Below are 23948 nucleotides of genomic sequence, written 5' to 3' on the forward strand. Positions count from 1 at the left end.
AAAAATGCAGTCAGAGTGGTTATGAAAAGATAATTTTTCCTTTTTTGACACCAAAAAAAAAGTTCTTTTTCTGCCATATAGCTGTTTTTTGGGTTTATTGCATAATGTTTACCTCATCCATCAAACAGAACATGCTTTAAGAAGAAGTTTCCTAAACTTATACATATTTAAAAGTTTGATCAGTCTTTTTCAACCGTTTTTGCTCCTGCTTCAGAAGTGTGGAGTCAGTTATGCTTGTAGTAAATCACAGTGAATTAATTTCTCCGGGTCCATGGCAGAATATGTAAACTAAAGGCAGATCACTTTTTGATTAGTCTGCTTTTTTACTAGCATCCTTATTTCAGTGCAATTGGAAGAACATTCAACAGAAGGCACTTTGAAATTCTGAGTTCGTCAGTTGAACAATGGAGAGGTTTAAGAGCTTTCACAACCTCAGAAATGAGCATTCCTCAGTCTTGGTTGTGTGTAGTCCTTTCATCAGACAGAAGATGGCAGTAAAATATTATTAACCAGTAACTGGTTTCCGTGCGCTGCAAAGATCTGTTCTGAGTAATAGGACACATGAAATGTGGAGCATTAAATGAATGTACAGATTTCTTTGGCAGTAGTGCGCACTTCTTAAAATTCTTACATTAAGTATGTGCAGACCAGATGTTTTATCTCAGATTTTGGGGGTCAGTTCTGAAATACAAACCCAAGAGGACAGTGGAGAATGTTAAACAGGAGAACGAGCCCACTAGTCCTGTTAGGGTTAACTGTAGCAGCCTAGGGCAGACCTTTTTCTGCCATAAGCAAAGTATCATTTTTAATTCTTAGAAAAACCTGACTGGAAGGTGTAACATTCTACTGGGCATTTTGAGATGCTCAGCATACCTTCATCTAGTCTTTATACTAAGCATAAATTGCTTGATGCCTTTGCTGGGAGTGCTCTAAGTATTTTGAAGCACTTTCCAATTTTGCTGTGTGTTAAGAAAGATAGATTCCCTTTTCATTGTTTGGAGAAAAAGATCTGTCTTCTCGTTTTGTAGATTACACCATATAAAAATCTAGAGGAAGTATGTCTTTATTTGGAAATAATGTCTTTCTACTTTTATACTGTTCCAGGTGCTCCCTTACTGGGGAAATCCGCACGACAGGAAGGTGATCAGGAAGTTCTGGAGTCAGGTAATACCAGCATGCCTGTGCACTTTGACCATCCTTGTTATTTGTTCAAAGTAAACTAGAAACTCTTGCTACATGCCACCAGTTAAACAATGTGTGGATACAGAGTTCTGTTTCTTCATCCAACTGGTAGCATTTTCATTAAGATAATGAGGCAGAAGGTTTCTTTTGTGCTGGAGAGAAGTACTGTACAGGACAATTCAGGGTAGTATAGAGTTCAGTTGAAGACGCTAGAGCTCTCTAAATAAAGCAGGAAGTTTCAGTGTCAAGGACTGTTAATTCTATTTGAGTAACCTAACTCAGGATGCCCAAGTCTAGCATCCCTGCAGGCCTGTCAGATTATTCTTGATTTAACAACAGAGCTTTGTAGGGTTCAGTGCCTGGGTCTTGTCTGGCACGTTAAGAAGCATCTGAAATTGTTCAGGGACTAATGGGCTGAAGTCCAGATCCACCAGTTGAGTAACTGTGCTGTAGTTAATCTAAAAAATCAGCTGGGGAAAAATGCAGTAATGAGAAAAGATTATGAAAGAGAAGTCTGAAATACCAGTGCACAAAAGTGAACTATTTACAATGTATTTACCTTATGTTGACATTTGTTTCTTATTTTGTGGTTACAGAAGACATTATATACTCAGGATGCTCCTTTCCATGTGGTGATTACCAGTTATCAGCTGGTAGTACAGGATGTGAAGTATTTCCAGAGAGTGAAGTGGCAATATATGGTGCTGGATGAAGCACAAGCACTCAAGAGTAGCTCCAGGTAATAAATTAACTAAAATAAAATGTGCCCTCTGGGGATGTCAGCCTCTTGAAGGACTATTGTGAAAACAGCAAGATTCCATAAGTTGATAGAAGTTACAATTCACACACATAAAACCCTTTGTCTAACCTCGTTAAGTCTCTGTATAATTCTGACACTGGATTAATCCACTAGGTTTTTGCATTTAGATTTTCCTTCTCCAAATATGTAAAATGTAATTAAAAAGTAATTGTGGAGCAGAAACTTGCGTGGAGTACAGGAAAGTTAAACAAAACAGCGTGAAATGCTTCTTCCTGTTCACCTTCTTTCCCGACTACTCTTAGAATTCTGCCTAGTGAACAGCCCGCAGTCTTTAGCATATATTGGTTATGTTGGCTCCATTAATTGCATTATTTTGATTCCTTCTTCAGTGGCCCTTCCAGGCACAAATGAAGGTCAGAACCCTGTGAATACTGTTGGCTGCAATAAAGCCCAATCTTTGTCATAACACTCTATGCCAGAAAGTTTTCTGTTAGTTTTCATGTAATGGATTTGTCCGTCTTTGCTTCTGTAATTGCTTTCCCATAACCTTTGTCCAGGTTGCCAGTGTACACGGTTAAGTTGAAGACTGCTTTAGATGCAGACTCACTCTGACCAAAGTCTGTCTCTTCAGCATTCTTTGGAAACTGCCCTTCTAAGAGGACTGTACTCTATAGCTCAGCACTCCTGCCACAGTATACACTTAGTGTCGTAAAGTCTGACAAATATATGACATTCTGATTCATAATAACTGTTTCTTTCTGGAAGTTAATTATTGTGATCATGAGATTTTATTAGTATCCAAACATTTGTATTAACAATGAGCAAAAAGACAGTTAGAAAACTAAAATAAATTATGCATGTATCTATGTAATTGGTTAAAGGCTACTTCTTCCTGTAATTGTCTTTTGAAAGACTGGGGAGTAGCTGTGATCGTTTTACCCAGTGACCTCCAAAAATCATTTGGGAAGGTCACTGGAAGCAATTGGTCTTAAAATACTTTGTTTCATATCCTTCTACAAAAAGCACTTTTAATGATCTTTCTTCATGTTATTCATCAGTGTTCGTTGGAAGATCCTACTACAGTTCCAGTGTCGAAACAGATTATTGTTGACTGGGACACCAATCCAGAACACCATGGCTGAGGTATGCAGGAGCTCACAGGAGTGGACTTCTCTTTATAACAAGAATATATACTAAGTATATCTGTGAACAGTTGAGAAACCTGTTGTATTTGTGTGGTTGTGGCAAACCACTGCCAGAGAAACTTGGGATCAGGTCTGGAAGGGAAAATTTAGAAATGTGCCACAAATCCAAATAAAAATAAAACTGAAGATACCTGGTGGTGAGTAATACCTAGATTTCAGGATGAAATCTAATTCTTGTGGCTTTTCCTTCTCTTGGCTGAAATCACCATGGACTGTTTCTCACTGCTTTCTAATGGTGTCTTCTTGATATATCTGGCATTTGTCAGGAGGGTGAGGAGGAAGAGGATGCAGCTGGGGTTTTGTTTAGTTTTTCCATGTCTTGTGCTCTAGCAAAGTGATTTTGCTCATAAAGACCTGCAAGGGTTTGGGATCCTCAGTTACCTTGCCCACAGTAGGGTGACTTTTGCTGATCTATTGTTTCCTCCTCTCCTTTTAGCTGTGGGCCCTGCTGCATTTTATCATGCCAACGCTGTTTGATTCCCATGAAGAGTTCAATGAGTGGTTTTCCAAGGACATAGAGAGTCATGCAGAGAACAAGTCTGCCATTGATGAGAGTGAGTGCAGTGTATAACTGCAGTAATTTTTATGTAAAAAAAACCTTTTCCAGCTGCTAATAGTTAAACTTTATCTCTCATTTTTTGAATGAGAAACATCGTCTAAAGTAGAGGGTGCCTAATGGGATTGGAATGTTGTGGATTGTTGTCCATAGTTTATGTCTTCAGTTTGTGTTTCTGACTGTAATGTAGCATGTGCAAGGAGTAGAAAAACATGCAGTGAAAATGTTGATTTGCTACTTGTCTCCAGTCCTTCTCCTTCCCAAACACAGAAAAACAAATATTTTAGGTATCTGCAGGTTACTGAGCACATAATCTTAGAGGTCTTCTGAGTGTGTTACAAGCTCTAGACATAAAAATTGACACAAAGTACTAAATACCTTCTGTGCTCCAGAAGAAAAGCATAAAAATTCAAGGGGGAAGAGGGAGTTGAGAACAAATTGTAGGGGATAGTTATGTAAAAAAATCTAGCCAAGTGAAATAGCTGATATGTAATTGGAGTAGAACACAGCACAGTTGGAACTTGTCAGAAAGTGGAGGCTTTAAGAGTTCTCAGATACGCACAGGTTTTGTTTTTACAAGTTATGGTAAAGACTGCAGTTGTCTGTCAGTGCAGTATGTCCTGTTCTTGTGATGCTGTAATTTTGGTGGGTGAGACTGTAATGATCTCTTTTTGTGAATTAGCTGTGTCTCATCAGAAACTTTCGTTTGCACTAATAGTCAGTGATAAATTTAAGCCCATATTGTTAAGCCCAGGGAAATATAGAACATAAAAAATGCTTTGGAAGTTCATTCTGTGATGCAGATCTTTCATAAGTCAAACAGTGTAGCACAGCATTCATTTAAAAAAAGAAAACCAACAGAGGAATACCACTCTGTGCTGTAAGGACTCGTGTGCTGTAAGCAGTAGCGGACTTAATTTGTAGTAGAATGCCATATAATTGTCTCATTTGGTGAAATAATTGTTCCTTGTTCCCCATTCCATTTATTTCAGACCAACTGTCCCGCTTGCACATGATCCTGAAGCCTTTCATGTTGAGAAGAATCAAAAAGGATGTGGAAAATGAGCTGTCAGATAAGGTGAGAAAAAAGTATTTATCTGGAATGAGTATTCCAACGTCATTGTCATAGCTCTGTTCTCTGATCTGGTTTTTGCAAACTCATTTGGCAGTCTGCATGCCTGAAGTTTGATTGTAGACCTTGCACGGACCTTCAGTTTCTGGCACCACATCCCAGCAATCTCATTAGATGTGAATGTAACTAAGAACCCCTAATTAATAACTTTTATTGTAGAGAAAACCTTTTGTTAATGATTACAAATAGAAACCATTAAGCCTGATTAAGTTGACAGAAATATTATTAGTTGAGGTGAAGGAGATTGATACAGCAATGATTGGGTGATAAACATCACAAATTGGTTTTGTGAAGGATTTGGCATGGATTTAGGATTCTTTTTGCTTGTCTGTACAGAGCAAGAAATGCATAGTGGCAACATCATACTCTTTCCTCTTGTTAGTCTCTTAATTTCATGTGGGTGTTAGCAATACTGGATGATGTTGTAGTCAGTGTGTCCCCAGGTTATGGGACCACTGCTTAAGAGACATCTGCTTGGTTGTGATGTGCTTATTAATTTCAAAGCTGGAGCTTCCCACAGACACTGTTATGTCATGCATCTGTCACTGTCATGGGCTCCTGACACATGTTGAAGATGGCTCTAAATGGGTAGCATTTTAACAGTAGGATAGTAGAATTGAGGTCAGATTTTAAGCCGATCAGCTGCAGATCTGTCATTTTCAGAGCTTTTTCAGACTCTGTTTACTTAGTTGTGCTCACATGCTTTTAAAGGTCTGTCTCTTACATCATTACCTAAACCTTCCCAGGTTGGATCCTGAAATAGATGTGAATGTAACTGCCTATTTATGTATTTTTTTAGAAAGTTATGTTTTCCTTAAGGTATGTTTCTCTCTGCTTCATGTGTGCTGATGTGGTCATCCTCCATTCCAGAGAAATGAAAGGCTAAATCTTCATTACTATTTTTCAGATTGAAATTCTTATGTACTGCCAGCAGACAAGTCGACAGAAGCTGTTGTACCAAGCCCTGAAAAACAAAATCTCTATTGATGACCTCTTGCAGTCCTCAATGGGTACTACTCAGCAAGCACAGACCACCACTAGTAGTCTCATGAATCTAGTCATGCAGTTCAGGAAGGTAAGGCTATTTTAAATAATAGTTTTTTAGAAGTATAATCATTCATTAGCACAGAACTGAAATATGGCTTCTAGAAAACATCATATAAAAAAACTTCTGGCGTAGGTAAGCAAATTTGCATGCAGTTCAACTGTGTTTCTGATGCGGTGTAGCATGATGTTGGAGTGGAAGAGCTTTAGCCAAATGGTGCATGCATCTGCTAACTGGTTTGGTTCCAAATTGGTTGCGAGGAAATTATTCACTTAGGAAGAAGAGGCAACAGCTGTTATGTGAATAGGGAAAGATTTGAGTAGATACACTTAAAGTAGCTGTGCAATACTATAGTGATCAATAGTTCTATTGATTTGGGATGTCAGTGCTGCATCTGACTGAATTAATTCCTCCCAGTGTTTGACTTGCTCTCTTTCTTATAGGTGTGCAATCACCCAGAGCTGTTTGAGCGACAAGAAACTTGGTCTCCATTTCACATCTCTCTAAAGCCATACCAGATTTCAAAGTTTATCTACCGTCATGGACAGATCAGGGTCTTTAACCATTCACGGGACAGGCAAGCCTATTCCACTTCCTCTCCAACTTAGCATATTTAATATTACTTAAGACTTATTTTAGCTTTGTAAGTGCTAATTAACTCCCTTACCTGATGTATGTTATGTTACATTGGCTAAGCAATGCATTCCTAGTTTTCTTTGGTTCAGCTATTTAGCATCTGATACCTGATTCTTATTCTTGGTGGAATCCTGAGTATCAAAGATCCCTTTCAATAAGAAAGTCAGGAAAAGGAATTCAGAGTTGTTGCTGATGATGTGTAATAGAATTAAGCTTTAAAAGAATTCTTTAAAAAACAAAGCAAAACCAAATGCCCTGGTTTCCCTTCAGTGAGTTTTCATGTTTAAGGAAGCTATCACTATCTGCCTGTCTTTGACATGGTATATCTTGAGCATCTACTAGTGTCTTGACAGCTTTTAATGCTTACTTCGGATGGATAGAAGCTGCCTGACTGCAGTTTGCTGTTTTCTCGAACTGTGGCAGTTCTTGATCAGTTTTGTGTGGATTCAGTTATGAGGAGTGCTCAGAGCAGAGATGAGAAAGCCATATTTGAAGATGAGACTAAGTGTTCTACAGTGTGTAATGCAATTCCAGAACAACAGGGTGTCTTAGTGTTAAATTAACAATAGTGCATGTGGCCTTTTCTCTTACTGCCGTGCAATTCCAGTTATCCAGAGTGCTGAAATACAGTGAAGTACTGAATGGTTACTCTGCATTTTCTGCTGATTGTGTAATTGAGCATTGGGTATATTAACAGTTTCTTAGTGATTTTGTTTGGTTTTGTTGCTTTCATTTTCAGGTGGTTACGGGTTTCACTTTCGCCATTTGCACCAGACCACATCCAGCAGTCTCTCTTCCATAGGAAGGGTATGTTTACAGTGCTGGGAAGCAAACTGGGTTGCACACTTGCATGTAATGTTATAATGTGTCTCATTCAAGGGGAAGAACTGAGAGACCAGGTCAATTAGTCCTCTGAGCTAATCTGATTAGAATTTGATGACATATTGTTAGTATTTGTACTTGTACATGTATTTCTGTATTGTATGTTAAACTACCAACTTCTCTTTCAAGTAGAAAATAGTTGAGTTGCAAGTGACCCAGGATCTAATCAATGAGCAAAACCAATCACATAAGCTGCTTATATTGACAAATACAATTTATTATTATAGGTGATTGAGTTTTGGGGTTTTTTTGCTAAAGAGAGCTGATTTGATTGCTGCATTGCAGAGGTGGGATAAACTTTGGGAGAAAAAAGCAAGAGAGAGAATGGCTGCATTACTATGCTGAAATCTGTTAGCATGGCCCTATTCAGTTGTGCAAAACCCTTTTCAAGTATGAAGAACCAGATGCAGCTGTAGGAGTCTGTACTTGTCTGTAACTCTGACTTCTGTATGTCTTGCTGATTATTCTGCTTCCTGCTTGTTTTGGTATTCATAATAGGCTTTTTCTTGGGGACCCTTTTTGGCATACAACAAAAGAAAAATAATTTTGGCAATATAATTTTTGTGTAGAAATTAAAAAATAAAAATGGTACCAATGGTACTGGGCATATGCAGTGCACATGGGTGGGCCTGAAAAGCTTTCTTCATTAACAGTAGAAGGTATCTCTTCTGCTCCCCACCCTTCACTGCACTGTTTCCATCATCCTCACAATACCTATTGCATCCTTATCCCCATACTCACAGTCCTCTATCCATTCCTACCTCTCCTTCCAACCTGTTTGGCTAGCTGGCTGGGTGAGAGGGAGCATGTTAGGCAGACATCCTGAGGTATGAGTGTTCTGGTCAGCTGTCTGGTAGATATGTTGGATTAGCAAATGTGCACAGTGCCTGTCGATTCTTACAAAGTGAGATCAGTGTCCTTATGGGCTGCATGGTTTTCTGGCCTAGAATGTATTTTCTGTCTTGGTAAATGCCCTTCTCTTGCCCAGACTGGAGAATTAACTGGAACTTGGAGTCAGCCAGCAGCGATTCAGATTAAATTTCCAGTATTTCTAAAAGATACAGGTTAAATTAGGATCCTCTGTTTATTCACCTCAATATATGATATGTCAGAGAATGTGTATCTTGAATTGAGGGAGTAAGTTTATTGTTTTCAGCTGAGTGTCTGTGACATGAGTTGGCCTAACTTGAGTATTTCTGTAATGTAGGCATCAACGAAGAAAGCTGTTTTTCTTTCCTCCGGTTTATTGATGTCTCTCCAGCAGAAATGGCAAACCTCATGAATCAGGGACATTTAGCCAGGTGAGGACAACTTTTTTTGGGGGGGGGGGAGTGGTTGTTTCCTTTTGGTAATTGTAGGAAAAATACAGGTGATGTTAGAGGCATCTCTCTGTACACGTGCATTTTCTATGCCTCCTAATATTACACTAATATTGTCTATTGTTATCTAATACAGGGCACCATTATGAAAGGCAAATTTTATGTCTCTCTCAAAAGAAAACTTCTGTTACAAAGATTTGCCACTGTAAATACACAAGGCTGCCAAAGGGCAACAGAAGAGTTTACTTATCATACTGTAGGTTGCTGGCATTAGCAAGTGCAAAATCCATACTTCTGAAGGCCAGCTTATTGCAATGCTTACCAATTGCTCTTGAGCTTGTGTTTTAACACACGTGGAATATACTTGTGCTGTGACAGTTCTTCAGCTCTGAGCCGTATTGTCTATTTTCCACATACCTAGTGGTATTCCTCGTGGAATTCCTGGTAAGGGAATTCCAAGGCATAAGCTTAGAGGAATGGAATTTTAGCATTGTGAACTGTAAGTTTAAGTTATAGTGTACTCTGCAATGGGCAGTACTCTGAAGTTAGTGACTGTAAGAAATTTGAGATTAAAAGCAAGTCTTTATTATTAAATGTGTTTTGCTTAGGGCTTTGGAAGTGTGATACTCTTTTATTGTTTTGGCAATTTGGGGCTAGTGTTTCTTGTCTGTTTCAGTAACATAATACAAATTTCTCTGTGTCTGAATTATCTTTTATGATAAATACTGCATTCATTATGCAGATTATGAATAATTTATATATGGAGCAATTAACAGAGAAGTCAGAGTGCAACTTTTAGTAGTAGTGGCTAACTCAAACTGCAGCCTTTGAAGCTAAGTGCTTTGTAGTTTATTCTGATTTAATCACTTTGATTCAGTTAAGCCACCTTAGGAAAAAATAAGAGTAATATAATTGGAAAATGTCTAGCAAAAAATATTTCTTGAAGTCAGGACACTGTAAGCCTGATGTTCTGAAAAAAACCCCACCATTTGCATCAAATTGTTATGTTGTAAATATACTCAAAGCCTTTTTCTTTCACAAAGCAATGATTGAATGAGTGTACTGTGTTCTGTTTCAGGTGGTTAGCTCTTTTCCTGTCTCTGAAAGCATCCTACAGGCTCCATCACACGCGCTTCTGGGTGGAAACCGAAGGGGAGAAACAGCAGGGGTCATGTTTTCTGAGGAACAGGGATTTCTTGCTTGATGTAAATTTCCCAAAAACCTAACTTGCACAGCTGCACTTTGCTGCAGGTAAGCAACATTCTTGTGCTGTGGAGACAGTAGCAAATCCTCATGAGTGAGAAATGGTTAAAACCTTTCTATCCTTATACAACTGGGGAAAACAACCTTGGAAGCAGGATGATTTTATTGTCTGCTTTATTACATACAGTTAATAAAGCTCAAGAGTGCTGAACAGAGAAGTAATTTTAACTACTATCTTCCTCCCATGTGGTGTGATGCATTTCGAAACTTGCTATGAAGAATAAATCAGTTGAATCAGAACTCTTAAAGATATTACTGAAGCAACAGAACCTGATTTACCATTTATCAGGGATGGATTCTACATGTTAGCTTAAGAGTTCTGTAACGTTTTCTACATGTAAGGTGCTTGGTTTCTTACTGAAACAGATCAAATTCAGTATGTTGTTGCAGCACTGGGGAAAGCAGAGACTTCACCCCAGCAGTGTTTCAGAGTTGGTGGACAAGCATTGTTGATGGTGTCTTTCTACTCTGAAATCTGCTTCTGCTGCTGTTTGAGAGACTCCAGATGTTTTCATCTTACTGTGTAATGCAAGGTCATTTTCTCTAATCTTTTGCCTGGGATGTGTGTGAAGGTTTTGTCTTTTTATGACTAAATTGCTGTGGATTTCCTGAGTTAGGCTATAGTTCCATTGATTTGTTTCACTGGGGAATAAGTTCACAAAAGTGCTAGTACAGAGTCAGGAAAGCATCTGGGGCAGTTAGCAGATACGCAGTAAAAAAACCTCTTCTGAAACAGAGAGATTGTGCCAAATTTCTCTAGGGAATATTGCTTCTGTTCATGAGTCTGGAAGGGGAAAGGAGATAGCCAGAATTCAATTGAATAGCGTGTAGAGGAAGTTGAAATTGAAGACGCGTAAGCAGTAGGAAACCAGCCTTGGACTTGGTGTCATGTTTTGCAACGTTAACAGCAAAGCCAACAAAATGAGTCCTCCTAGTTATCAAACAAAGAGCAAGCCAACTGAGCGTGTATGCCAGTTAACTCTGGCTGTGCTGGTGTTTGAATATTCTCTGTTTCCATGTCTAGCTTAATAAAATGTCTGTGCTATATGAATTTGCTTTCAGTTAGCTTTTTGGGATTACATTCAGCTGTTGGTATAGTGACTGTGTAATGCTTATCTCTGAAACTGCACTGTAGCCCTGTCATCTCCTTGGTATGGTTAAGGAGAACTTGTGTGGCATCATAAGTGTTGCAGCCTAACAGTAAAGGAGTAGAAGATGGTATAAGAAGTCATATGCCATTACAGAAGGTAGCATTCATTTTTACATATGTAGAAAGACAGTCTAGATCTTTGTATAGCCTTTGGGTTAGTGTGTATAAATATTAAAAAATGAAAGTTGGTAAATTTTCTTAGAGAACAGAATGTGAGTTGATGTTATAGATATTAAATATGAACTGTGGAGTGTGCACATGTAGGTTTTAATATTAAAAATGAAATGTAAAGCATATGGATAAGCTACAGACCCAACTGTGCCACAACCTGGCATGACTTAAACATGTAATTTGGTTCTCCAAATAATTTCTTTTCTTTGAGGAAGTTATTCCTTGCATCTCAGAGGTCCCAGTGCTGTGACTATGTGTAACTATCGACTGATGTAACTCTACCTTTTACAGCCAGCTGAGAAGCAGAGTTCATTAGTGCGTGCAATACAGGACATTTGTGATAACCCCATTAAATCTAAAGGAAATTTAGCCCTACAATTCTGACAGATTCTTTAGTTAGATCTGTTTTCTAACCTGCATGTTAGACAAAGTACCACCTGAAGTCACTTGAAAATAAGCTGTGTTTGCAGAATTTTGTTTTCACACCTTACATGTAGAACATCTTTTAAAAAAGGGGTGCAAAACAAACTGCCCTTTACATGCCTGTCTTTCATGGGTAAAAATGAACTCACTTTTTTATCTTAGCCCAAATTTGGGAAACTGTCAATGTTAAATTCCCTGAGGCTTTCTCTAGGGTTTCATAAGATAGTAACGTGTAAGAGAAACAGAGGAAAAAGGAAATGGTATAAATCTGGAAAGGCTTTTCTTAACTGCTCAGATCAGCATTTCCGATATAGGAGACAAACTATGAAAATAAGTCAGTAGACAAAAAAACACCTTTATTTTTAATGGATCTTTCGGAAATTGAGGTAACATCTGTCTAAATATAGTATGAGTTTCTTTACATAAACAGAAAGTAGTGAGAGGTCTCTTCATTCCCCTTATTCAGCACCTCTACAAGATGTGTATTCATTTGTATATATTGATATAAATTAATGTAAAATCTGATCTTTTGAGATGAACCCTTCTATCCTTTGCTTTCCTGTTTTTCTTTCTATTAAATAGGAGTGTTAATGGGCTTAAGATGCTGGTAGCAATCACCCATATTTATGTGCAGCTCTGCAATATGGGAAAGCCCCTGTCTTTGGATTGCAGGGTTGTAGTAGATGTGTACAGTCTTACTTTGTAACAATCCTCTTGAGTTCTTGGCTTTGTTGTACTAAGGTGTAGGATCCGTTTCAGAGCTGTGGCTGTGTTCAGTTCTGTAACCTTACCCAGTCTTTTCCATGTATGTGACTGATGGAAGCTGGTTTCTGCTGTCCCTGTTATATCTGGTGTCTGTTCATGAATACTTAACTGCTGTGTATGTCAGGGAATTCAGAGAGGGATGTTTCTTGTGACCTGCTGATAATTTGTACACAGGAAGTGTGGGGCTGAAAACCAGATTAATGCCCGTGTACAAGACTTACTTCTAATACTATATATATACAAAAGTAATATTTTTCATTTATTTTTGATACCTTCTTGGAAGTTTTCCTTTACATTTCTTCCTGGGTACTTCTAATTGGGTTGAAGCCATCTTTGATGGCTCTTTGATATTGTTTTCCAAAAGAGAATTAAGTAACAGACTTGCATAGGTTTGGAATTACACTTTGGTAGCCATTTCTTGTATTCTTGCTTTCCAGGAAATAGTTACCAAACTCCTCTAGTGAACAGTGCCACAATCAGTATTCCAGCACTTGCTGTCCTAAGACTTACTGGAAAGCTCTTGTGATTGCATGCAATGCTGATTCCTCTTTGTAAAAGGAGTTGTATCCCCAGTGAGTGGACTTACTTACCTCAAAGGCAGTTGGTCTGAGTCCATATGGTAGCCTGCTATTGCTGGGAAGGAAGTCACTCTTCCCCTCTGATCCTTGCTGTACTTTCTTTATTCCCAGCTGCTGAATCCTGCCTCCTCATATGTGCCAACTGCAGAAAACTTTCCATTTTCATGGCTGTTGAATTTGTTCTTTGATTGCATGTGTAGCTAAATAGGCTTCTGGAGAGATAGGCAGGTGATAAAATTTGGACAAGAAGTGGCACAAATGTCATGGAAGGGATTCCCCTCCTTTTCAGCAGCAGTGCTGGTGCTTTGTTGCCATCACTTCTGGTCCTCAGATGAAGAAGCCATCATTCATATCTGTTGACCACAGCAGTGTACTCCCAGCCTTGTATTTCCTACTCTGCTTTTTTCAGCACACAGCCTGTTTAACCAGCTGGTGAAGCAGATCACAAACCTAATTTGGAGTGGAGGGGCAAGGGTTTGTTTTCATCTTGATCAGCATCTTCATGAGGGCAGACAGCTAAGCCAAGAAGAAGGGGCTCTGTGGGGGCAGGAGTGAACATCTGAAACAGTTGTCTTAAGCCAGTGTTACTGGTAAAGAATTGCCAGCTGAATAAAGCCTGGTTTTGGGATCACATATCCAGTGTGGCCCAAGCTTTGACCTGTGCTTTTTAGCCCTGCTGTGTGTCAGTGAAAGGCTATTGTCAGCTCTTTCTGCTCTCACCTTTTATACAGAGGAGCAGATGTAAGGAAGAAGATGTAAGGAAGAAGTTCTTTACAGTGAGGGTGCTGAGGCACTGGAATGGGTTGCCCAAGGAAGTTGTGAATGCTCCAATCCTGGAGGGGTTCAAGGCCAGTTTGGACAGAGTCTTGGGTGACATGGTTTAGTGTGAGGTGTCCCTGCCCATGGCAGGGGGTTGGAACTAGATGATCTTAAGGTCCTTTCCAACCCAAACCGTTCTATGATTCTGTGATTCTGTGTTCAGTCAGAGCATCTTGCCTGGTGAATTTACATCTGGAAATGGAAAGGGCCCAGAATGCATGATCCATAATAGACTGCTGCTGTGGATGTTTTCTCGCATCTTTTTTTTAACGTTGAGGAATTTATGTATCCAGTGTATGACATTGTATACAAGGGTGTCTGCTTCTGTCATGTACTCTGATGTTTAGAACTTCAAATACTGGGATTTTAGAAAATTGGGAGGCTCTATAAAGTGAACGTAGGATGCAATTAGTTTTGGTGCATTAGGAACTGGGGCAAAACAATGTCAAAGCTTCAGTTACTGTTCACATTTTACTTAAGTGAACTGCTCTAGAAACGCCAGGAGGGCACATCCTGTGATCCTGTGGCACTGAGAGGTATACCTTTTATGTTTCAAAAATTGTTTCTTGTTTCCTATAGTATGCAGAATGCTCTGTATAATATAGGAAACAATTATACATAATGATAATACATAAGGAAGAGGGCTGGAGCACCTCTCTTACGAAGACAGGCTGAGAGAGTTGGGCTTCTTCAGCCTGGAGAAGAGACGGCTCAGGGGAGACCTTATATCAGTCTTTGAGTACCTAAAGGCGGCCTACAGGAAATACGGAGAGGGACTTTCTACAGGGGCATGTGTTGATAGGATAAGGGGGAATGGCTTTAAAGTGACAGAGAGGAGATTTAGATTAGATATAGGAAAGAAATTCTTCGCTATGAGGGTGGTGAGACACTGGCACAGGTTGCCCAGAGAAGCTGTGGCTGCCCCATCCCTGGCAGTGTTCAGGGTCAGGTTGGATACAGGGGCTTGGAGCAACCTGCTCTAGAAAATTCAGTTTTCTATTATTTTTCTGCATCTTCAAAATTCTCCTTTCTTTAAAATGCATCTCAGTGCCCCCACTTTTGAGTCAATACGTTTCTCTGTACCAAAAGGATATTGATCACATGTTGTAAGTTCCAGGATTTACACATTGCTGTGTTCATGTGTGTGAGTAACCATGCTACCATCTTGAAAGTACTCAGGTTAAAATTCAGAGCCATTTTGCTCAGGAAAGGAAGAAAAGGTTAGAAAAGATGCAAGTCCAAAGATACCGATCTAGTTTCATTTAGAGTCTTAATCTTTTTTCTCTGTTAAATTTCATTTATAAGTAAACTTCATTTTACTTATGCTTCAGAATAGATCAAGGATTAGCTAGAAAACAGCTTGAGGATCAGACCTTCTAGAATATTCCTGTACTTCTTTCATTATAAAAGCTGAGGTCAAAAGGTTCAAAGAAGCTAAAGCTTGTTTCTGGTTCCAGCTGAGCATAAATGCAAGTATTGGTATGAGCTGTTTTGATTTCAACCATTTCAGGATTTGAATGTTCTGATAATTACACCAAGATCCTATATATTCTCACTGCAGACGATTAATGTTTTCCTTTTACAAAGAGAAATACTTGGTCAGTGTCCTTTGTCTGTCTCATGGGTGGTTACAAGATTTAAGAGGAGTATTTCTTCATAGATGTAATAACTTATTAGTTTTAATTTTGTTTTCAGAACCTTGTGTTCAGCAGCCACTGTAAAGCAGTTACTGGCTATTCAGATCATGTCATACATCGAAGGAGATCAGCTACCTCATGTGTACGGTGCTGCCAGGTGACTGAGCTGCCGTCCTTCCTGTGCATAGCCAGTCCACGGGTAAGTCCCAAGTTAAGTTGTAAATGATGTATTTTCTATTGTGTTTTACATCTTGTTAGAATTGTGTCTTAGGAACAGGATGATCTATTACTTTCTTTTGGTTGGGTAAAACTGTTGTGAGGATATCCTTTTGCTACTGTATTCAATAGTGGTTTTTTTCATAGGGGAAGTGACTGCAATGTGTCTTGAAGGGAAAAGGAGAGTTCTAAGATGCACCTAACAGGGGTTATTCTGAGATACATAAGATTTCACTTTCTCTCCTAATACCAAAAGAAGTAAAGTTACAAAGGAGATTAAGTAGATTATTCCCCAGTAATCTAAGGGACAGATGAAGATACGCTATGAACAGAATGGAGTGATTGTTTGGTCAACATTGATGACAAAAGGGAGCTGAGGAGCAATGCTTTTTTGAAAAGGATGTTAGTTTTCTCTCATTGCATCAGCTTATGTGCCAGAAAGGAAACATTAAATTGCACTGTGTAGGAATTACTTGAGTTGGCATTTTCTAAATCTTTTGGCTATTAAGTGGTACTGCTTAGGATTGTCCATCACCTATCAAGTGAATTTTGAAATTACTTCAGCTGAAATTTCCTGGGCTGACACAAGAGACCTTTGTAGGTCTATGGCTATTGTATTCCATGTTGCTGGATCTTGACAAAGCTGGACAAAACATACTTTTATTACCAGACCATCCAGATGTTACACTCTTTACTCACTGTTGATGCTACTGCTGTAGGCTTGACCAAATGGGCCCTCGTGCAGTTACACATATGCATCTGGAGAAGGGTAGATGGCAAGTAGGACTCTGTTGTTGCTCAGGCTGAATTCATTTGTGTCTGCAGCCACAGGAATTGTGTCTGCCCAGGAATCCAAACTGAACTTCTCAAAATCACACATCACCTCCTGGTCACAACATATTCCCATCCCTGGAAGTGTTTAAGTGCCCCATCCTGGCAGTGTTCAAGGCCAGGTTAGACAGGGCTTTCAGCAGCCTGGTCTAGTGGAAGGTGTCCCTGCCCATGGCAGGGGATTGGAACTGGATGAGCTTTAAGGTCCCTTCCAACCCAAACCATTTTATGATTCTATGATTACCTGGTTCAAGCAATTATTCTGAGAGTAAATTGTGAAAGCCACTTCTCCTTCAGATTCCTTTGATTTGTCACTCTTCGTACCTAAATTTGCATTGCAGATGAAGAATATGTTGAATACTTCCCCCTACATCAGGAAGGGAGGAGAAGGGGCTTAGAAGGCTATGTATGAAGGGGAAGGGAAGGGCGAGGAGAGATCATCTCTGACATTTATTCTAGTGAATAAAAGTTACTTGTTTTGGCTTGGCTGGTGTATAAAAATGATTAAGTGGAAGCACAGCTTTTTGTTTCTAGGAATACAAAGACTTAATTTTATGCTTGTTAGTAACTTTTGGCAGGAGTGCAGAAGACCTGAAACAGCAAAAAGGGCACATATGTTCTCAGAAACTATAGCCTTCTGTTGTCATTTGACCTGTGATGAATTTTGGGAAGGTAATGGAGCGAATGATAGAAATAGGAGCACATGTTTATGTAGCAGCTATGGGATGGTGAGGGGCACGTCAGTGTTGTAGTTTTCTTTCTATGCAGGCAGTTTTCTGGGGTACAGATATGTTTCAATCACAAAAAATTAGCATGGAGGATGGATCTTGTATTCTGATTAGGAAGCTGACTAATTCAGTTTCGAGCAATATTGTTTAGTTTCAATAGATCCCAGTGTGTGTTTGCAGCTCAGAAAGCCAACTGTATGCTGGGCTATATCACAAGAAGTGTGTCCAGCAGGTAGAGGGAGGTGATTCTCCCCCTCTCCTCTGCTCTTGTGACACCCCACTTGCAGTCCTGCATCCAGCTCTGGGAGCCCCAAAACGAGAGGGACTGGACCTGGTGGAGAAAGCCCAGAGGAGGCCACGAAGATGCTCAGAGGGCTGGAGCAGCTCTCCTATGGAGACAGGCTGTGAGAGTTGGAGTTGCGTTTTGAATTGAGAGATTTTGCCATCTCCTCCAGAAGTCAGTCCTATGTTTTGACTGCAGGTGGCAGTACAAGATAGCATCAACTCTCAGTAGTGTATTTTAAATGGTGGAAATGTGTACAAAGTCTTAAACACAGTCTGTTTCGCTTTGCAGTGTTTCACGTGGCTGTATGTATAGACCTATAAGCGAGACTGGTTTTAAAAATAGTTCTTGGCATCTTGCAAAACAATGGCTTTACCATTATTGCCAAGATTTTGTCTGCTTTTTTGGTTTTGATATATTTGCTTCCTATGTTGGTGAAGAAACCTACAAAGCATTGCAAATGTATAACTTCTCTCTGTTATAAGCCCATACTGTAAGGTTAATTGTCTCATACTAAATTTTAGTTGCATTTTTAGATGAGTTTACAACACATTATTAAGCCTGTAGGTACTATGTGAAAGTTTCTACTAGTTTTCTTTTCTAAACTTGCTTATAAATAGCTTTTGGAAACACCCCAGAATGTTGGCCCAAAACAGACTTACATTCAGACTTACTTCTTAGAAAGAAGTTGATGATCTGCATTTTATTGGAATGATTCTTGTGCTGGATAAGTGAATTGTGTATTTATATTTGTGTGAAAGTGTTCTACTTGTATTTACTTTGGATCATGTGAAGTATCAAAACTAAAACCCAGGCTGTTGTAGTGTGTACCATGGCTCAGTTCCACTTTTGGTTTTTATTACTGCAGTATCTTGAAGTTGTCCCTTGCCCTGGTATGGCTGAGATAAGAGAAAGCTCTGGATTGTACACAGGACAGCTCTGTCTGCTGGAACAGACTCCTTACTTAAGGACATTACAGCCATTGGTGTATAGCTGTTTGGCTAACACGGACCTTCTACTTTCTGTACAGCTTTGAGTGGACGTGGCAGAGCAGAGGGAGTTAAAGTGATGATGGAGCCATTCCAGAATAGCTCACATGGCATGAAATCAGAGTTGCTGTGTTTGCAACACTGGTCTGTCCAGCTGGGTTGTATATACTAAAGCAGGTAATAGGGCAAGGAATTCAGAGAATGGCCAGAAGAAAAAAATCACCCTGTGCTCCCTGGCGCTGTTCCTGTGGCCCACTTCTCTACAGATCAGCTGTCAAGCCCGAGAAATGTGCTGTTCTAAAACAGGGCTATTTCCTTGTTCATTCGTTTTCCTTTCTAAATTATGTATCTTCCTAATTTTAAATTAACACATGAGTTTCTGTTAAGGACAATATGTAAATCTCATCTCTGCTAGGTAAACACTTGATTGTGAAGGGCAAAAATTAAAGGTGCAGCAAGGATAGTATTCTTTTACTTTCAGCTTTGCTATAAGTTTTATGGCAATTGGCATGAGGCATTGTTTATCAAAAGGCAAGTAGGCTGTGCCTGGTTGTTCACAGGACTTCTTTTGTGGTATGGGGGGATGTTGCATCTTTGCTTATTTTAAGCCTGGTGTAAGATTGTTTTCCATTTGTACATGTGAGTAACTGTTTCACTCTTAATATTTGATCCTATGGGAAGGTACCTGAACTGGGGATTTGGGGATGAAGGGAAATCTGAACAAGAATACTGATGATTATTTTACTTGTAGGTAACAGCTGTGCCTCTGGAGTTCTACTGCAATGACCGAAGTGCAGAGTATGAGCGCAGGGCACTGAAGGAAGGAGGAAGTCTGGAAGCAAAGCAGTGTGTACTCAATGGAGCCCCTGAGCTAGCAGCTGACTGGCTGAAGCAATCCTCCCAGTTCTTCCCAGAGTATCCAGGAGGGCTGTTAGGGATCAGGCCTCAGAATGGCTGGTCTTTTATCAGGATACCAGGTAAGTTTGGAGGTTGTCATGTAACAGAGATGAGATAAATAAAGACATCTGTTCTTTGGTGGTAATTACGCTTGGTTATGGGCTTTATGAGGGGGTGGTTGTGTGTTTATGTGTTTGTTTTTCCTCCTGAGTGAAAGTTAACCCTGGTATCTTAAAACACACTGTGATTTCACATCCTCTGTCTGCAGTAAAGCTGTCTATGGATACTGAAAAAGCCTCACGCAAACTTTTCCAGTGCTTACAAACCCCTCCTAGCATGCCAGCCCCCAAATGACTGTAAGCACACAACCAAACACTGTTTTGAGGTTGGAGATAGAAAGATTGCAGGAAAAGTAACAGTCATACCTAGTCTCTTAGTGTGTTGGATGGCCTTCTTATTGTCCTAAAAGATCTTTTCTTAGGCTTCCTAGTGGAAAGAGAAAAGTTACTTGTAGCAGTGTACAGTGAGAAGGATGGGTTTGGGGACCAAGTTAGAGGAAATTGGCTTGGGAAAGAAGGCATGTGTTGTGGGATTTACAGAGTTTCAGTTGGAATAAAGAGGACTTACTCATATTTCCTGGTAGAGTGGGTGAAAATGTACCAATGTACTAGTAAAGTAAATATACTTCATTTTTTTTCCTAGAATTAGACTGAAGTAATGCAAGATTTGCTAGAATTTTATTGCCAGTACTGCAGTGAATTCCATGGGGCAGGCACATTGTGGCTGTCGGAAGATGGTCCTGAACAGTGAGCAGATTTCTGCAGAAAGTACTAGAGATCTGAGAGATAGCTAAGAGGAAAAACAGCTTACACTGCCAGATGCTAAGTTATTCCCAGACCCTTTTGGGTCAAGGATGTTTGGCAGGGGAAGTTAGTACAGTAAAAGGAAAATGGCCTTTTGCTTGCTACAGTCAGGTTTAAAAAGGTACCTCATAAGTACTTGGAGTCGCTTGAAGCACGTGCATGGAGAAGCTGTTTTTCATAAGCTCTCACTAGACTATAGTGTTCTGTTGATGATTTTATAGTTTCTTCAGGGTTTCGTTGAATTATCAATTATTTGGGAACAGGAAATGAATCACCATAGCAGAAAGGAGGGAAATAGTGAAGGGATAAATTAAGGTGGATGCATGGATAGAGAAATGAAGAAAGTAGCAGATGTAACATTGAGAGAGGGCTGCATTCTCTTCAGAAGATTTCCACTTTAAGATGATGACTTTGTCATCAGCAAAAATTTGTAGAGGAATAAAGATGGGGTGCAAGAAGCTTACAGGAGTGACTGAATGGGTGCAAGGTTAGGCGAATTGTTGTCAAAGCACAACAAAGAATTTGGTTGAGAAGGTGGCTGGGATAAGTGTGTGTGTAAAGCTACCTGCATTTAGGAGATGTTTGAACTAAAAGTGGATTTAAAGAGAAGTAATTTTGCACAGCTGTGTTTTAATTAGGTGGAAGGTAGCATTCAAACCTAAACATACTCTGAGAGGAAAGGGCACATACCACCACATACAGCTGTGTTTATATGTGCAGAAGCATGCACAGTGCATTACAGAAAGCAACTGGTATGCTGAAGGAACCATTCACAAGGCTGAAGTCTAGCAAGTGTCAGATGGAATGGGTGGTGTGAAGGTCTGTGGTAAATGGGCAGCAAGAAGAACTGGGGGATATCTCTCTTCTAACCCTGATCTATCCTCTCCCAGTCTCAGCGTTCCCAGTACCCTGGCAGCAGGCTCAGCTGCGATCACTGTGGGAATCTCTTGAGGCTTTTCCTGTTCTTTGAAAGAAAAATGGTCCTGGATTAAATGGCAGGAAGTGTCTGAGTCCTTTTAGCATCGATAAAAAGCACTGGCCTCACTGGCTGTTTACTGTGAGAGCCAACTAGCTCCTCACTGACCCCATTGTGCCGTGCAGACTGTCGGGAGGGGAACCAGGGGTGTCAACTGGAACCCAGACTTTATCTCTCTTTCCTCTGCATTTTCATGCCCAGAGGCACTTTTTCTCATTCTCCAGAGAGCGGTGAGCCCAGCTACAGTCATCAGCTGGAGCTCCTGACAAGGGTTATTTTGAGTCATAATCATTTGTGACTGTTCTTCCCAGGCCATAGGATCCCACTGCATCCCCATGTAGATAATTCATGGCCATATCCCTGCATGGCTGGAGGCAGGGACTTAATTTTTTCAGACTCAAAGCTATATGATACCATTTGACACTTAATTTCTTTCTGGCCTGGTTCTCTTTTCTTGTTTATTTCATGCAGTGCTGAAGAACCCAAAAAGTGCATATCCTGGGGAGAGTTTTTTCATGGGCAGTCCAGGACCTCTGTCTCCTGACTGGCTTAAAATTTCAAAAGTTCCTTTGATGCTATAAAAAAATAATAGTAAAAAAAATCCAAAGACATTGTAATTGGAAATTTTCATCAATCATTAAAAATGGGAAATGTAGAATTGCCGATTTTGGAAATCCCATTTAAAAATAGGGGCAAACCACCTATTTTTTCCTCCAAGATACAAGGGAATGAGAAATAGAAGTGAGAGAAACTAGAGTTAGAAGACACTTTCTTTTTCTTTTCTGAATAATGCTGGTGTTTCCTGAAGATGGAATGAATAAAGTGCATTTTCTGTTGCTACTTCCCAGAATTTGTCCTTTGAAGCACTAGGTGGCAGGCTTTAAGCACGCAAAACTCTTTGATCTTACAAAACACAATGATATCAAGATAGCACATTTAAAGATGCCAGGTTAAAGTCAACTGGGTTTCTCTTCCAGAGATGATAAATCTTTTTTTGTTGTTGTTAGTTCTGTTTTGCTTTCCAACCATAAAAAAAGCCAAACCCTACAACTTTCTCACCAGTGCAGTCTGCTCTGACACTAAGATACTGGAGAAATTATGAGCTGTTAATAAGTTGGTAACTTTTCAGACTGTAAGACCATCTGCAGATAAGTTCTTTACTTGTAATTTGTATTTTATTGCTATGAAAAAATAGTAGCTTGCACAATAGAGACCTAAGAAACCAGCAGCAAAGGACACTCATCATTTCCTGTTACCAAAACTTAATTCTACCTATTGGTGCCTGTGTGAGAGACAACAGGAGCATTTTGCTTTTGGAAACTTGCTAATACGTTAGTCTGAGCCAGTCAAGACTGATGCTTGAACAGACCCTGTTCTCCATTTCCTTCCATCAGCTGGCTTTTGGTTAATAATCGTATTAGTTTGTCGTGTGTATCTAGACTTTCATGTTGCTTCACTCAATTCATTCTGAAATGGCAAGCTGACCAATTAAAATAAAAGAATGCCATGGCTGTGTGGATTTAAAGGAAAGAATAACATTTTGTGCAGAGTAAACATTGCTACTCTGCAGACTTTTTGGGTTTTTTGGTATTTTAAAACCAAACAACTGTAAGTAATTTCCATTTTTACTTAATTGCCTAAGTTCAAAGCTTGTTTTCCCTTAGAAGAATTCATGAAACTTTTAACTATTTGTATGTAATTGAGTTCTCTATAGAGATGAGCGTGTCATTGTAAATATGTTGCACTTAGACCAAATACCATCCTGAGCTGTGGTCCAGAGTTTTCTTTACAGTATCTCCTTGGCTTGCCTCCGGAGTTGATGGATTCCCTAAGGTGGTTGCTAATGATTCAGTCAAAGATGTGGCACTTGCTCCTGGCAAAGCAACAAGATCACCCTCAGAAGGGAAAGCAAATTGGAGAAAAATAGCGACTATCTGGATAGGCAGACAAGCAAAAAAGAGCAGAGCTCTCTTGTCTTGGATTCTTAGCTAGTGAATTGCAAGAGCATTGCTCTAAACTTACCAGAGGAGAGGAGAGAGAGTTCACAGCACTGGCTTACAGTGCAAATAGAAGAGCTAATAATTTTAGGCATTATTGGCAACTCAGAATTTTTTGAATTTCAGAAAGGACTTTTGGCTCCATCTTCTGATATCCTAATGTAGATCCCACTCATTCCAGCATCAAGTCTATCATTTATATTTAAGCTAAAGGATATTTTTGAAAGAGATTTTGATTGAAATATTAAAGTATGAAGAATCTACCATATTTCTGGATAAAAGTGTTTCGGTCTAGTTTTTCCTCACTGTTAAGAGGATAAGAGGGAAGTTTGCCTTGGTTTTACAGTTTTAGTAAGTCATTGGATACTGTGCCTTTCTGTGCTGGTATAAAGTTCTCTTTGGTTGTTAAAAACCTTTCTCTAAAAGAGGAACCTTGAGTAGTGCCAGTTGCCCTTTGAAAAATTGAAACAAACCAAGTTTCAAATTGCCTTACTGCAGGGAAAGTTTTTTAACACACTGAAATCTCGCGGACTTTTCCTGAGTGCTTTCTGTTCTTTGCAAGCTGTCTGAAGGGTGTACTAAACCTGGGCAAAATGTTGTTTCAAAACAATCTTTTGAATTAAGTATAGTACAACAACTGCATTC

At 39.5% G+C, this 23948-nt stretch overlaps 1 protein-coding gene across 1 annotated transcript in view; it reads left to right on the top strand.

Annotated features, from left to right (window-relative positions):
• Positions 1 to 23948, top strand: part of LOC104413143 (DNA helicase INO80-like) — a gene marked incomplete at its 3' end in the record, with an annotated part of 45087 nt that overhangs the window by 13244 nt on the left and 7895 nt on the right. Inside the window, 13 exon segments of the mRNA XM_010024064.1 lie at positions 1105 to 1164; positions 1779 to 1921; positions 3001 to 3085; positions 3584 to 3701; positions 4696 to 4781; positions 5743 to 5910; positions 6324 to 6457; positions 7256 to 7323; positions 8606 to 8699; positions 9796 to 9930; positions 9932 to 9968; positions 15582 to 15722; positions 19322 to 19547. Coding sequence (XP_010022366.1) covers positions 1105 to 1164; positions 1779 to 1921; positions 3001 to 3085; positions 3584 to 3701; positions 4696 to 4781; positions 5743 to 5910; positions 6324 to 6457; positions 7256 to 7323; positions 8606 to 8699; positions 9796 to 9930; positions 9932 to 9968; positions 15582 to 15722; positions 19322 to 19547 — 1495 coding nt within the window.

This window comes from Nestor notabilis, unplaced genomic scaffold, assembly GCF_000696875.1.
Source record: "Nestor notabilis isolate BGI_N333 unplaced genomic scaffold, ASM69687v1 scaffold14171, whole genome shotgun sequence".
Lineage (NCBI taxonomy): Eukaryota > Metazoa > Chordata > Aves > Psittaciformes > Psittacidae > Nestor > Nestor notabilis.